The following is a 16375-nucleotide window of genomic DNA, read 5'->3' as shown; positions in this document are numbered from 1 at the left end:
GTAGAGTTCCTGGGAGCAAAATTCACAAAAGTATGTGGAGTTGGCTGGGGTGGGGTGGAGCATCCTATGACTGGGTTCCCTGGAGTTTTTAATGTGTCCACACTGAGCCACCATCAATTTGTCAATTACAGTTCAGATTTTTCTACCTCAGCACTGATTTCTGTGCAATTTTTTGCTTGTGGGTTTCTACTCTAGTAAGTTGTGTTCTCTGCATCCACTTGTCTGTCCCTCCAATTGTAGGGGCAGCCATTTGCCCTATGAATTCACTTCTCTTACGAATCTAAGAGGAGTTGTTGATTTTCCAGTTTGTTTAGTTTGTTAACTGTTGTTAAGACAGAATGGTGAATTTCCAAGCATCATATGTGCCAGACTTGACTGAATAAGGTCTAATTATATTTTCTAAGTGACTATTTTTAGTATAAACTATAGCTATTTTAATTAGTTCACTTATTACTGGACATTATTCTAAAATAATATAATTTCTCAGCTGATTTTTCTTAGTTTTCTACAGAGACAGGTACATCAAAATTACTGACAATTTGTTTCATCTCTCAAAAACATTTTTTTTGTCAAATTGCATAGACTTATACTTCTATTATAGAATGTGTTAAATAATAGTAATAATAATGGTCATTCTCAATATACTTATTACTTTAATAGGAATATTAGTTCCAGAGTTTCTTCATTGAGCATATTATTGGTTGCTGGGCTAAAACTAAGATTTGTGTTGTGTGTGTGTGTATGTGTGTGTGTGAGAAAGAGACAGGAATTTCCTTTTTATTATTATTTTACTATAAAAAAGAACGTTTAATTTTTATCACAAACATTTTTTCAACCTTAACAAGAAGATGGTTTTGTCTTTTGATCTAATGATTTGATAAAGTAATTAAATTAATATATCCTAATATTAACCTCATAATTTTAATTTCCAAGCCCCTTGTTCCAAACAATGATGATTTGATAAATTGTAGAAGAAAGAGAGAGACCTAGAGATTGAATGCTTGGCTTTGCTCTTCATCCCTAAATGAGGAACAATTTTTATATTAATACCTGAATACTTGACAATTAATCCTATTATAATTTCATAAAAAATTTTCACGTATTATATCACTTTGAATTCATGAATTAAGCTGCTATTTTGAGATTTAAAGGCACCAAAATACCAAAAGTTGGTAGCACAATTGGAATACATCCCAGGATCCCAGAACCTTGGGCCACATGCTTTGCAATGGACCATCTCAACTAAAATTGGAAGTTTATCAGATCATGGGATTACTTAGCTAACAGAACATTGTTTTGCCATTTGAACAGTGAAGGAAAATTTTAGGAGCTTGCACTGAGTTCCTATTATAACAACAAAAACTACTCAGGGTTTCCAAGTCAACCAATTTCGAGAGCAGCCCTTTACACACCATGAAGCCCCCTTCCTTGTTTCATTTGACCTTCTCTACCCTTGATGTTTCTTCCACATTTAGTATTAGTGTGACTTTCCTCAAAAACTAGGCATTTCCTAGTTTCCCTGTGACAATCTCTTCTTTCCATCCTTCCATAATCATGAAAAGATATGCTGTCCTCCTATACTGAGTGCCAGGAAGTGTCCTAAGAGTGGGACTTCAGCAATTAATAGTCCCTGTGACATGGTGACAGCATCCTCAATGTCAGGGAGTTTCCAAAAGCACATTAAGCAAAGTTAGTTATATGGTGAAGCACAGCTAATTTTGAGAATGGTCATTAGTGAATTAGCCACAGAGGAGCTGTGACTACACGGTGGTCTCCAAACAGCTTGGTCTGACTCCAGTCTTGCCCCTGCTTCACTAAGTCTTCACTCATAAGCGGACATGATGATGTCTCCCTCTCTTCTTAAAATGCTTTTGGCTCTGCATTCCCCATGGATTTTTGGAAACTTGGAAGCTTAGTGAGCAAGACATTCAGAGATCTACCTTGTGTACACTTTGCCTCTATCATCTGCTTTCTCTTGCTACCTTCAACCTGAAGCTCTGGAAACTTCAAACCATGTCTTGTTTCTCAAATATGTGTTGCTCCCACACATCCATGCTTCTGCCTTATCCGGAATGGACCCTTCCTGCCTATTCTTCCTTCCTCAAGTCTCACTGTAATAAAGTTGTCTCTTAGTCTCCTTTCTCCTCTGTGCTCCAGGAACACAGCACTAACCTTGATTATTTTTCTTATCACTGCATTCTAAATCACACCTTTCCCTGTCTCCCATTAGAATATGGTCTCCATGAGGGCAGTATCCCAACACATCAGAAAAGCGGGTCAACGAAATGCGTGAATTAAAAGTGAACGAGTGGATGAGAAAACATTTTTGTAACATGTATTGTTCTTCAGAAATTCCAGGAATGATTAAGTTATTATGATGGAAAAATGGTTATGTTATGAGATCAACTTCAGACTGAAAAGATAACACATCTTCTGATGCTAAAATGATCTGAAATCAGTGCCTCATCACCCACCCTTTCGTCCTTTCATCCATTCACTTATTTATTTTTCCACAAAGTCATGTTGGATGCCTAGTGTTGGGGGCCAGGATGAGATGACCTTCAAATGTTTTTATTTTGCAAGTATAATATTATCCAAGATGGGCCAACTTGCAGATCAAATAAACTCTAATACATTCAGAGTTAAGTTTGCACTGCTTAAAAAACAAAAACAAGCAAACAAACAAAAAATGTTTGTATGGAAAGCAGGGTTGACTGAGTAAGGGCAGCCAAGACAGATTCACCCTGATTAGACCAATTGGCAAATGTCTTTTTTACATTCTATATATTTTTTCTAAACTAAAGACATTTCTGTCTTATTTTATGAGCAGCCGCAAATAGAATCCAAATTTGCTTCTGATTTTTCATTTTTATAATTTAAAGGTAACCTAACAGATTTTTGTGGGACGTATTTTTTCCCCTTAATTGCTCCAATATGGAAGATGCTCTGTTGGCAGATTCAAATGGCAGATGTCTTTTAATGCACTGCCATTTTCACTTGTGTAAATAATTATGGCTTTTTTTCCTGCCTGAAATTCGTTGCTACAATTTGTCACACACTGAACACGGTTTATCTGGGAACCCACTCCCTCTCCTACCCAACAAAAAAAGAAATAAGTTTTCTTGATGGATCAAACACATTATTGCTTCTAGGTTCTCTGTGGTCACTGACTTAACAAACTCAAAGACCCTAAATATCTACATCCCACTGAATTCCTTGGTAGCTTTCTTTGTTTTAAACTAAGAAATACTTAGCAGTATGTTCTTTTCTGTCTATGTAACCAACAAACAAGTAGAAAATTATTATGAAACAAAAATGAAGGGAGAGTTGATTGTAAGAAATTTGATAAAAATATAACAGTGAAAGATGTATTAATGCCAACAAACTACACATTTAGGTATCTCATACACACATGCTTGAATTCATGCTTGAATTTCATACATGCACACAAGCATGTACTCCTACCTTGTTACTTTTTATTGTGTTTCTTACTTTGTGGATTCTTCAGTATGAAAGGCATTAATTGAAAGAACCCAATCACCCCCTTCCCTAGTAGTGTGTTGCACTGTGATTCAGTTGGGAGACATCAGAGTCTTGGGTCAATCTTTTTTCATTAGTATTTAAAGGCTCGTCTTATATAGGATTACATGATAGCATTTTCTTCATTCTAAAATAATTGGGAACAGAAAATATTTCTTTTTGCCTGTAGCACATTGGTTTGTTTTTGCAGGGTGTGTGCTCATGTGTGCCTGTGTGTGTTTCTGGAAGTTCTATGGGAACAGAGCTGTTAAATGAGCACCCTTGATTCTTTGTGGGTCTCTCTGGCACAAAATTCTTAAGTTTCTAAGAGCTGTCCTTTTATCCAGAAGTTGAGTCTATTTGGCTCTAGCTATGATGGAGTTCATCTAATTAACCAACCATGTTGGGGAAATTTGATAAAAAGAAACTAGCTTAGGCCAGGCATGGTGGCTCACGCCTGTAGTCCTGGCACTCTGGGATGCCGAGGCGGGAGGATCACCCAAGGCCAGGAGTTCGAAACCAGCCTGAGCAAGGGTGAGAGCCCATCTCTACTATAAATAGAAAGAAATTAATTGGCCAACTAATATATATAGAGAAAAAATTAGCCGGGCATGGTGGTGCATGCTTGTAGTCCCAGCTACTCGGGAGGCTGAGGCAGCAGGATTGCTTGAGCCCAGGAGTTTGAGGTTGCTGTGAGCTAAGCTGATGCCATGGCACTCACTCTAGCCTGGGCAACAAAGTGAGACTCTGTCTCAAAAAAAAAAAAGAAAGAAACTCGCTTAATTGGTATGCAATAATGCCAGTGTTCCAGGGTCAGCTGTGTGTTAATGAACTACAGTGAAACCTAGAGGAGTTTGAGTTAAAATAGTTGTGTACCATCTATGCTTCTGAAATTATTAAAGCTTAAAACTCCACTAAGACCTTTGAGAAGTGCACTGTATATAAATTTGCCATATTGCTTATATGTATGTACACATACATACACATACATGCACACACGTATATGTTTTCCATTATTCTGATAGAGCTATTGCCATATTTCCAAGGAAAGTGGTGAAGTGGGACCAGAGGAAAATAATCCAATAGTGATTATACTGCTAATGAGTGGATAATTACCTATTTTCAAGTGTGTGGAGCTTGTTACATGGTCGGTAGATCTACTTTGTCTCTGAGGTTGGAGCTGAAATGGTAGACTAGGTAGATTTGGACCAGAAGCATCTCTGTAAGTGTAAGTCTTGTCCTAGATCCTCCAAGCCTTCCAGCAGCCTCTAGAAAGGAGCCCAGACTGAGGCACCCTGTGGCCTTTCTTTATAGGGTAGAATGTCTCTGATTAGGTCAAGCAGTGAGGATTCTTTAGCTTCAGAGGAGAGAGGGACAGAGGGAGAGGGCTGGCTAGGAAGAGCATCTGAAGAGCTTGGTTGGGAAACTGCCGGGTGACAGAAGCCTGGCTCCCTGCATGATGGTGGGAGCAGCATGTCCTGGTCCTTTGCTGTCATGCTTGCTATTTTTAAGTTTCCAATGTGGAGGATCTATACTCATGCATATATTGCCTAATTTGATCCAATTTTTTATTTTTATTTATTTTTTTTTATTTTTTGCTAATACGAGTTTTGCACCTGGCACAATCTGTCATCAAAGGCTGTTCCTCCATCAAAATTTTCCTTTTTAATGTCAGTTTTATGTATCCCTCCATTGGGCTACATCATCATCCTAATCCTTATAATTTGCATCCTCAAACTGGTACCATGGAGACCATCATTATCAGGAACCTTTGTATTTTGTTAGCGTAATGACACAGTGTACAGGTAAAAACAGCATACTATTATGAGTCCAGGTTGAAGACATAAAAAATTGAAACTTTAATTCCTTTTTCCATTAATAGAAACACTACAATTTGTGCATGACATGTACTACTAATCAGTGGCCTCATTTGCAAGTTTCAGCCTAAGTGGGGGAAAAATGGAACTGGTTGCATGTCTGTGGCCAGGGATGAGAACATTGATGTCAAGATGAAAAACGGAGGTGCTTGAAAACAACATTTTTTTTATGATGGGAAATATGTTGCCCAGGACTGAAGGACATGAACTCTTATTACTTCTGAATGCCAGGCTCTCTGTGTAGACAATTGCCTTCAAAGCTGCAATGACATTTCCAAGAATTCACTTTCCTCTCTTTGCCAATAAATTTCTCTTCCTCATTAGTCGACTGTTCAAAGACGAGAGCTTCCAGAAAAAAGAATTAATATTTACTGAGCATCTCCAACAGGCTGGCACTGTGCTAAATAGCTTTATGAGTGGAATCAAATTTAAGCTAAAAATTATAAGTTTCATAGATGAGAATATAGAAACTCAAGACATTTACTTAATATGTTTAAAGTCGGGCAATAAATATATAGAAGATTCAAGATTCAAACCCAGGTCTGTTTGACCCCAAAGACTGGGTGGCTTGCTTTTTAAGAAGCTGCATGTAAGGAAAGGATCTAAGAAATCTCTTGATGGAAATTTTAAAATTGATGGAATATTTGTCTTTTTCTGGCTCATCTTATTAACCATGAAGCAAATCTAACACTTCCCTGGACATGTGTTTTCACGAAACCTCTTTTGCTCTTGTGACCTTCATAAACCTCAGTAATGGGTGTGTTCAGAGTATGGGGACTCTCTCAAAGATACATAGGAAGTAGCTGGCTACTTAATTTAGTTGAAAGAGAAGCTATAGTCCAAGTTAGGATACAAAATTGGTTGCTAGTAAAGGAGTTTTGTTGTTGTTGTTAGTTTTGTTTTTATTTTTCCATTTGTGTGTCCAGATTTCTTTTTCATTGAGTTCCTGACCATAGCAGCTATTTTTGATCAGTGATCAGAGTGGACCACAAGAAAGATAAGCCACAATACTGAATCCTCAGAAATGCCCTTCCTGAAAGAAAGATTGCACTCCCATTGGTACTAGGGCAACTTGTGTCTAGACGGGGAATATTTTATTGACTGAAGCAACATAGACCACCTAAGTGTCAAGCCAGGCTGTTAGATGTGTCTTCTACCACATTCCCCTTTCCTAGCTCATTAGCTTTGAAGGATCTCAATACCGGTGATAACTTTTCTGGTAGAAGGATTCCCTGAGCCTTCTGCAAGCAGAACCCAGAGGATAGTCACTGGCTTTTATTGCATTATTTAGTTCCAATAACAATAACAACCCTTTGAGGCATGCTTAATATCCACCAGTCTAATCATTTTGAAGATGAACAAATGAGGTTCTAGATGGGAAAAATTACCCATTCTAAAGCATATAATGAGTGAATGCCCCCAAAGACACACTTAGTCCACTTATTTCCCACTACTTGAACTCATCTTAAAACCCTTGATGTCAAACATGCTTTGCTAGAAGAGATTTAAGAAGATCGTGAGCCCCTACTGATCAATCACTCAGAGATAGTAAATGGTTGGGTCAGCTGGGTACTTTGATGAGCTTTTATGTAATAGTTTCAGTGTATCTGAGAGGACTCAGCTTTGCATAAGATGAAACACCTTGATCTTACATGCTGGTTTACTCCTCAGATCCATGTTTTCCATTAGTGTTTGAGTTTCAATTACCTTCATGTGTTAGCCAGCCTGCCAGCCTGCTGTGATCTGCAGGTACAGTTGTGCACGGATGGCACACTGAAGAATAGATTTTAAATTATGCCTGCCACAAGTTTATGAAAACAAAAACACTCTGTTCACATTCTCTCCAACTGTGATGCTAGAGGAGAAGCTGATAGATAAACCAAGCACATGGCCCACCAGAGATGTCACCTGTATTAGAGAGTTATATTTGACCAAGCAATTTAATTAGTTTGCTTTTCTTCTTAAATTTTTAACATTTGCTTTTATTCATGATGGTATTGGGTATGTTTCAGATCACTAAAATGAGATAGATATTGTAACTCTTTATTTGTGAGAGTCTTATTGGAATAGACGACAATATGTAAGAAGAAAAATTACTAGAAATAAACCTGTTTTGAAATAATTCATTATAGATATGTAATTTTTTTCATAATTGCTAAGTATAGAATAATGGTATCACCTACAACTGGAAAGAGCAGTCAAATGACTTGAGTTTTCACTTACTATTATGACTAGTTTAATTTTTTCACTATTTTTCCATAATATATATAATTTTTCTCCAATGATAAGACCTATATATGCCAGTTATACAAAATTCAGAAAATACAGAATCGAGGGCTAACTCTTCCCTCTTGTTTTGATTGAGATTGGCAGTGAAGGGCAGAAAATGTGTCATCATAAAGCCTACCAGAGGCAGTACATATACACACGTTACCTTCTGCAATGCTAGGAATGTCCATTTATCCCTAAATGAGACTGAATCTTCCACCTCACAGAGAATAAATTATAGTAGGCTTTCCATATCCATGGGTTCCACATCAAGTAATTCAACTAACAGCAGGTCAAAAATATTAGGAAAAACATAATAGAAAATAACAATACAACAATAAAAATAGCACAAATAACAAAAATACAGTATAATAACTATTTACATAGCATTTACATTGCATTAGGTATTGTAAGTAATCTAGAGATATTTTAAAGTATACTGGAGGATATGTGTAGGTTATGTCAGGGACTTGGACATCTGTGGATTTGGGTATTTGCAGAGGGAGGGTGTCCTGGAACCAGTCTCCCACGAATACCAAGGAACAACTATACATTTCCTTAAACCTAAAATATATCAATTTAATTTTGAGAGCCTGAGATGTTTTTTCCCACTTCAGGAACTAATTCATGGCACTGTCAGCCTATTTAAAGCCTACCGGCTATTGGGCCATGATGTTGGTCATATCATTCATATGGTTACAAATTACTGATTCTTAACCCACAAATAGAGGCAGGCCATACCAGGGGACCATTGTGTATATATGTGTAATTTTATGGAGTACATTAAAAATTTCTACCATTTTATAATAGCAGTGTTTTCCCACCAGAAAATACATCCTGGAAAAAAATATTGGGGACTGGCAGAGAAAATATGATGAGGAAGAATTTGGGAGGCAGAGGTTACAAAAGATTGAGAAATACATGAAAGCCAACATCTGGAATTTGGGTTAAACCCTTCCCAGAATGGAGTTACGCCATTTGTTCAACAAGTATTTACTGAATATCTGCTTTGTGTCTGGCACTGGGGACTGAGATGAATCAGATAAAATCCCCTATTCTCAAGAAGTTTACAGTCTCATAGAGGTCAAAGTGGTTATGTCAACAAATCATAGCAGAAGAGTAGGATATCTACTTCTGTAGAAATGTACAGTGTGATGGCTCACACAGGAGATGCTGGGAGAGGTCTAGGAAAGCCTCTCAGAAGAGATGACTTTTGAATTTGGTGTCGAAGCTTGAGAAGTTCAACTGTTGTGATAAAAGGAAGCCACTTTGGGGGCAAGAGAGCAATGGGTAAAAAGGCCAGGCACATGGAAGAGCTTGGTGTACTGGGGGGACAGAAGTACATTCTTCATGTCATGCTGAACTGGTCCATTTTGGAAGGGAAGACAAGGTGAAGTCTAGGTCAGGCAAATATTTGGCGGTCCACAGTGCAGACAGAGGTGGGTTGTGCTGTGTAGGCAACAGAGAAAACTTAGACTCATTTTCAGCAGAATCGTTGTAAGCAGGAGGGGGTGACACGTTTAAATGGGTCGATGATGGTATTTGAGCTTCAAAGAAACCATAAATCCGCTGCAAGCTTTGTAAAATATTTCCTCTTTAAAGAAGCTGTTTCCTTTCAGGAGTCATGAGTGGGTCCATAGTTTGGGCAAGGTTGGAGGGTGGACTTGGAATTTCTTTTTTTAAAAAACACAAATTATCCAAATGGGTGTCACGAAATAGAAAAGAGCAAATATGAAAAATAAGCTTTTTTTTTTCTCACACTCACTTGACTATTTAATTATTTCCTATGCTAACAAAAAGTATACAGCTGGAGCTCATGCTTTCTTGTGGCATTAAACGAAGGGGCAATACCCACACAGAAAACGGTATAGCTAACCTGCAGGTGAAGGCATTCGGCATCTACCAAATACAAAAGAGCCAATTTCTGAGTTTTGCTCCCAAACCCAGAGAGATTACTGCATGATCCTAACATGCCACGTGGCTGTGGCTTCTCTAGATACTTAGAAGAAAGAACAAGTAAGAAAGATTTTGTTTGCTAACCTTCACGATGAGGGGAGGGCCCTCAGGTCTGCCACACTCGCTGAAAGCCACTGAGCGCCGAGTGGTCTTGATATGAGCGCCCACCTCGTCTCCTCTTCCCACAGATAACACCGCCGGGGTGTACGCCCGGCGCGGAGGGTTCAGTCGGCAGAAGCAGGATCTGTACCTTCTGCCCATCGTGATCAGCGACGGCGGGTTCCCACCCATGAGCAGCACCAACACCCTGACCATCAAGGTGTGCGGGTGCGACGTGAACGGCGCGCTGCTGTCCTGCAATGCGGAGGCCTACATCCTCAACGCCGGCCTCAGCACGGGGGCGCTGATAGCCATCCTGGCCTGCATCGTCATTCTGCTGGGTAAGAGGTCTCCCTGGTCACCTGCAGGAAGAGCTTTAGCCCTAGATGCCCATCCTTGAAACACGTGCTTCCCCGGTACGGGCTGGTTACCAGGGACACGCTATGCCGTGCACTGCAGGGCGCAGTTTAAGACAAGAGAAAGGGGGTGCCTGCCGGCTCTCATGCAGTTGATGGCATAATGTGGGGGGGGGGTAGGGGGGGAGCAGGCATTAGAACAAGCAGTTACAGCCTCGTTGACAGAAGTCTGCATAGAGCAGAAGCCATCCGGGGGCTGGAGGGACATCAGAGAAGGTTTGGCAGAAGAGGAATTTGGGCAGAGACCTGGTATCTGATGAGCAAGGGTTTTGCCTCCCAAGAGGAAGGAAATAAGTTAGGGACCGAAGGAACAGAAAGAGCAATCATGAGACAAAAGACAGCTTGTGAAGGACTCTGGAAACTGGAGGAAGGAAGAAGCAGGACATTTAACCCTCCCGCTGAAGAGCATGTACAATATCCATGTGCTGGCCTCAGCTTATGGTGAGCCCTGGGAAGCTGGTCCTGCACCTGCCAGCTGAGTTATGTGCTCCCCTGTTTAGCATCCTATCCCACCTGTGGTTTACACTGTAGTAACGCCAATGTGCTGATGCTGATAACACCTACCACCGCTGGGCCTTGGGAAGATGAGATTTGTCCCAATATGTCAGAACTAGTGAACGACAAAATTTGGACTCAAACTTATATATGCATGGCACCAAACCTTTGCTTTTCTCATGATGTTTAGTTCTATGTTGAATGAATTCATGGAGCCGGAATCTATAGGAAAGAGCCAGTGAGTTCAGTTTAAGAAATAGTTACTGAATACTATCTGGGTGCCAGGCCATTGGTTAGGTTCTGAGGACTAAAGAAGTCCCCAAGATCTCTGTGCTCAGCACATTCACGCAGTATCAAGGAAAGTGTGCATGGACAGGTAAGCAGAGGCCCATGGTGAGTGTCACACTAGGAACATGCACAAAAGGTGGTGAGGGCACAGCGTAGAAAGTGCCTGGCATTGCCTGGGGGGGTCAGATTCATCTTCCCAGAGGATATAGATGCTGAGGGAGTTTTCCTCCTGGTGAAGGGGGCTGGGATGGATGGATATTCCAAACAGAGAGAACAAAATATGAAATTTCCTGAAGAATTAATAGCAGGGGAGGAGGCAGATACGTAAACCATGTCATAAATGTTGATGATGATGGTCAGAACAGGGCCAGGTGTGTGCATGGACCAGTTTCCCATAGCTTTGTCTGGTGCCAGGATGGGATGGCAGGAAATATTTTCATGATGAAAGGTCAAATAGGGTCAACCAAGCAAAGAAAGTGAGAAGGAGTGGTCTGGTGGTCTAGGCAAGTTAAAGTGCTGCCAAGAGCAAGGCACCTCCTGCCAAGAGGAGCTCTGGGCACCTCATGGAGTCCATGAAGTCCGTCATCCCTGCATCTCGGACTGGTGGTGGGCTCAGGGTGTCACTCAGTCTGCTTGCCTAGCTCAGCTGCATTTTCTTCAGTCTTGCTGAGTGTGTTGGGAGAGTCTTCTAATGGAACATTGTAGAAGCCTCTTGGGGAAGCGGAGGGAATCGATAAAGAATTAAACAGTGTCTGAGCTTTCCTTATAAATGACTCTGCTCACTCTTCCCAGTTTGCTCAAGCTTAATGGAATCCCCTCTCTCAGGGAAGAGACCAGATTGCTTCATCTGAGGTTTCAGCTGACACTGTTTTCCTGTGTTCAAATAAATAGAACACTCTGTCTCCTGGGAATCTTTATAAACTTCCCCTCTGCTACATGGTAGTCCTCAGAGAGTCTTATGAGTAGGGTCAGTGCTGTTCCTCACACCTTGGTAGGAACTAGCCATCACCTCCTACAAGAAAGTGGGTCCTGAGGTCTCTGAATGTCCTCATTTTTAAATCTGGGAAAGGTAGCTACCTATCTTAGCAAAGAAAATGTGGCATTAGCCACTTTTAAGAGACTGCAGACCAACATATTTTGAATCTTCCTTGTTCTTAAGAATATGGTGTCTGGATTCATTTGCTAAAATTTCAAAATAGTCCCGAACCTGCCAAGTTGCTGGATGTCATGTTTTCACGGCAGCATTTGCAGAGGAGCAGCCAGGTGTGGGTCAGCTTTGCACATCTTGGGGGATGCCAGGCAAAGCTCTGGTTTCCTATGTGAGTTCCAGTTGTGGAGCATTTGCACATTGTGGTTTATGGTTAGCAGAGTTCCTCTGGGAGAAGAATCTGGGAACACAGGGCTTAACCAATGCTTGCTTTCTTTCTCTTTCTCTGTAGTCATCGTGGTATTGTTCGTGACCCTGAGGAGGCAAAAGAAAGAACCACTCATTGTCTTTGAGGAAGAAGATGTCCGTGAGAACATCATTACCTATGACGATGAAGGGGGCGGGGAGGAAGACACAGAAGCCTTTGATATCGCCACCCTCCAAAATCCTGATGGGATTAATGGATTTATCCCTCGCAAAGACATAAAACCTGAGTATCAGTACATGCCTAGACCTGGGCTCCAGCCAGCGCCCAACAGTGTGGACGTCGATGACTTCATCAACACGAGAATACAGGAGGCAGATAACGACCCCACAGCCCCCCCATATGACTCCATCCAAATCTATGGCTACGAAGGCAGGGGCTCCGTGGCCGGGTCCCTGAGCTCCTTAGAGTCTGCCACCACAGATTCAGACTTGGACTATGACTATCTACAGAACTGGGGACCTCGTTTTAAGAAACTAGCAGACTTGTATGGTTCCAAAGACACTTTTGATGACGACTCTTAACAATAACGATTCAAATTTGGCCTTAAGAACTGTGTCTGGCGTTCTCGAGAATCTAGAAGATGTGTAAACAGGTATTTTTTTAAATCCAGGAAAGGCTCATTTAACACAAGCAGAGTTTTACAGAGAGGATGCATTTAATAAAACTGCAAGGACATCCAAGTGGTAAATACTGTGAAGTACCTTTTCTCGCAAAAAGGCAGATATTGAAGTTGTTTGTCAACTTCGCTGGAGAAAAACCACTTGGCACTCAAACTATTTAAGGGAAGGAGAAGTCTCGCCCGTGAACTGACAAGGAAGGGAAATCGTATATGTGTTACGAACATCTAAGTCTTTTCTTCTTTTTTAATTTGTCAAAGAAGCTTCCACAAAATTAGAAAGGACAACAGTTCTGAGCTGTAATTTCGCCTTAAACTATGGACACTCTCTATGTAGTGCATTTTTAAACTTGAAATATATAATATTCAGCCAGCTTAAACCCATACAATGTATGTACAATACAATGTACAATTATGTCTCCTGAGCATCAGTCTTGTTACTGCTGATTCTTGTAAATCTTTTTGCTTCTACTTTCATCTTAAACTAATATGTGCCAGATATAACTGTCTTGTTTCAGTGAGAGACGCCCTATTTCTATGTCATTTTTAATGTATCTATTTGTACAATTTTAAAGTTCTTATTTTAGTATACATACAAATATCAGTATTCTGACATGTAAGAAAATGTTACGGCATCACACTTATATTTTATGAACATTGTACTGTTGCTTTAATATAAGCTTCAATATAAGAAGCAACCTTTGAAATAAAAAAAAAGATTCTTTTTTAATTCTGGGTTTGATTCTTAACATTGAGAAGAAAATTTAAGTATTTCTAATGATCCATTTCTATTTCTAATTTAATTGTGACCTTTTAGTAACCCTATTTATGATCTGTTGTAGTCTATCTGCTGCTTTTATTGTTTATTTAAAATCAAATATGTTTTACAAATTGTTTTTTCAGATAAGATTCTGTAACATCATGTAAAACTTAATTTTTTTATGCATTCTTGGTGTTAACCTCCTGGCTTCTCTTCGCACACATCTTCTGAAAAAGAAGGATGCTAAAGAACTAGGTCAGTCTATGACTTTGCAATACATGTTATATAATATGCATTTATCTTGTATGTTAGTAATCTGATGGCTCTGAGAGAGGAATCCATGAGGGAACAGAACTATCAGAACTCTAATGTTCCAGGTGTGGATTCTATGCCCCACCCTGAGCATTTGAGGGTTGGAAGAAGTGAAGAGTCAAAACTATAAATTTTCCCCAGACTCCAATATTACTCTATTTTTCCTCATGTTGAACTTGCCAGGCTATCATAAGACTCTGACAGTTTGTAACTGCTCATTTTTCCTCCTGTAATTTTAACTTCTCTTAAAATAATGTGGCATTTTAAGTTTTGATAAGAGAAAGAACAATTCATTTCAAAAACTTTTATTTAGCATATGCTTAGGGCCATAAGCTCAGAATGAGGGCAGGGACCATGTTGGATTCTGAGGGTCAATGTGACTGGATCCATGAGTTTATCTACAGTCCTCTGCAGTCCCAGCTAGTTTCTTGGGGATTGGGATTTACCTGAAGGACATTTCACCTGTTCAGTTGGGCCAAAGGTCAAAATGTAGCAATACTTGGGGAAAGACCACACAAAGTCATGCTGCAAATGATTTCCCTCTTTCCCCCTAAACACAGGGCACATGCTTTTTCTTGGATTGCAGACACCTTTTAGATTATCTTTTTTCTTTCTTACTTTATTGTGAAAGTTTGTTTCAAGCATTTCTTGATATCCTATTACATACTATCCTTTGTGATTCAAGTCAACATGCATACAAAGAGAACTGTTTTTATGAAGTGCTCACTTCCATTTTACTTTGCATTTAAATCCAATTGGGCTGAACACTTCAATGGAATAAATTCTGTGGACAATGTCACTTTAGAATCTTTCATCTTGGTGAAGGATTGCACATTCTCAATACGTCCATAATTGCAGGTTGTGTTCATTTTTTATATAGTTTTTGTAATCCAAAGAATATTTTGCTAGATTTGCACAGATCTCCAATTGAATTTGAAATGAAGAAATAACTCAAAAGGAATATGAATAGCATTTAAATAAGTATACAGCTGTAAGTTACCCTCTCACCATGGATGATCCTTTTTTCTAGGAATGTATTTGGATTATAGTTGACAACTACATTTTCACATTTTTATGTTTAAGGTTTTGTGTTTTTTTTTTTTAAAAGGCTGTCTACTTTTCAATAGTTAAATACTTGTTTTTCTCTTTTCTTTTGTCTTATTTTTTTTTAAGCCTCTATTGTTTGTAGAACCCTCTTAGAAGCTTGGAAATAAAATATCTTTCCTGATCAGTGGAGTCCTTTTTCATTTGAAACATATTGCCTTAAAAGCAATCTTAAGTTTAAGTGGTCCTTCCTTATGTGATAATCACTGCTTTATGACATCAGTGGAGCTAAACAAGGAACACTGCTCTGTTCTTCTTGTCCTAAAGTAATGGGCATCATTTCTACTCATCATTCATTCATTCTTCTGTTCATTCATCAAAATCTTACTGTGTAGACTCTGTGCTAGTTACTTGAGGGTACTGAATGAGTCTTGCTACCTGCCTTGGTATCTTTCAGGCAATCCTCTTAACCTTGTACCAAAATAACTATCCAGTTGTTTTGGAATCACCTAATTACCTGTGTGCCCACCCACCTCCCTAGACAATGCAACAGGATATTTCATCTCCTTCAGGGTTGAGGGAAGAAAATGAATTAAATTAAAGGTATAACAGGAGGAGGATGGATGCTGAGCATGAATGGAGGGTAGGTCAGCCACTTGTGGCCATTCTGGATAGATAACTGAGTTTAGCTAAGTTATCTCTTAGAAGGCAGGGTTCCTAGGAATGATGGGGAAGATAAGAGAGCAGTTTACCATGTCCCTTGGAGAATTAAATAAATATACACGTTCATGGTGCCCAGAGAGTATGGCTCTGGGTGTCAGGTGGGGCAAGGTCGGAGCATTTGAAATTGCTCCTGGGTCATTGTGCCACATCCTTCACTCTTTTTGAGAACCTTTATAAGACAATGGGGCTGGGTGAGGGGTAGGAAGTTGAGATCTCTGAGCAGAAGAATGGCAAACTAGCTGGCAGGTGGTGTGAAGGACAAATTAGGAGCGTGTAAACCTAGAGACATGCAAGGAGGGTTTTTCGTGAAGGTCAAAATGAGATAAAACGAGGGCCTGAAATAAATTCAGTCAATTGGGGGTGGAGAAGAGGAAATACCTTCCTGCTTCCTCACTGCCTGCCGTCAGCCTGGTCGGGACCATCCTCATCTCCAACTCCAAGGACTGGCTGCTCTCCACCTCCCAACCTCTTCTACACAAAGAAGCCAGAGGGATGTTTTTAACACGCAACTGTGGCTCGCGTGACTGTACAACGTAAACCTCTTCAATGGCTTCCCAGAGACTTAAAATAAATGCCAGTTCCCTCCC

The 16375-nt window shown here is 39.9% G+C and overlaps 1 protein-coding gene across 2 annotated transcripts in view; it reads left to right on the top strand.

The window, feature by feature from the left end:
* The window catches only part of CDH11 (cadherin 11), a 147825-nt gene extending 134146 nt beyond the window's left edge, over positions 1–13679 (top strand). For both annotated transcript variants that reach the window (XM_020282838.2, XM_075995692.1), the window contains 2 exons: positions 9809–10060; positions 12358–13679. In XM_020282838.2, coding sequence (XP_020138427.2) covers positions 9809–10060; positions 12358–12854 — 749 coding nt within the window. In that variant the 3' untranslated portion in view covers positions 12855–13679. The remainder of the gene's footprint in view (positions 1–9808; positions 10061–12357) is intronic.
* Positions 13680–16375: the final 2696 nt, after the last annotated feature.

Source organism: Microcebus murinus, chromosome 20, assembly GCF_040939455.1.
Source record: "Microcebus murinus isolate Inina chromosome 20, M.murinus_Inina_mat1.0, whole genome shotgun sequence".
In the NCBI taxonomy this organism is placed as follows: Eukaryota; Metazoa; Chordata; class Mammalia; order Primates; family Cheirogaleidae; genus Microcebus; species Microcebus murinus.
The sequence above is the reverse complement of the archived record's forward strand: the minus strand, read 5'-3'. Positions and strand labels throughout refer to the sequence as shown.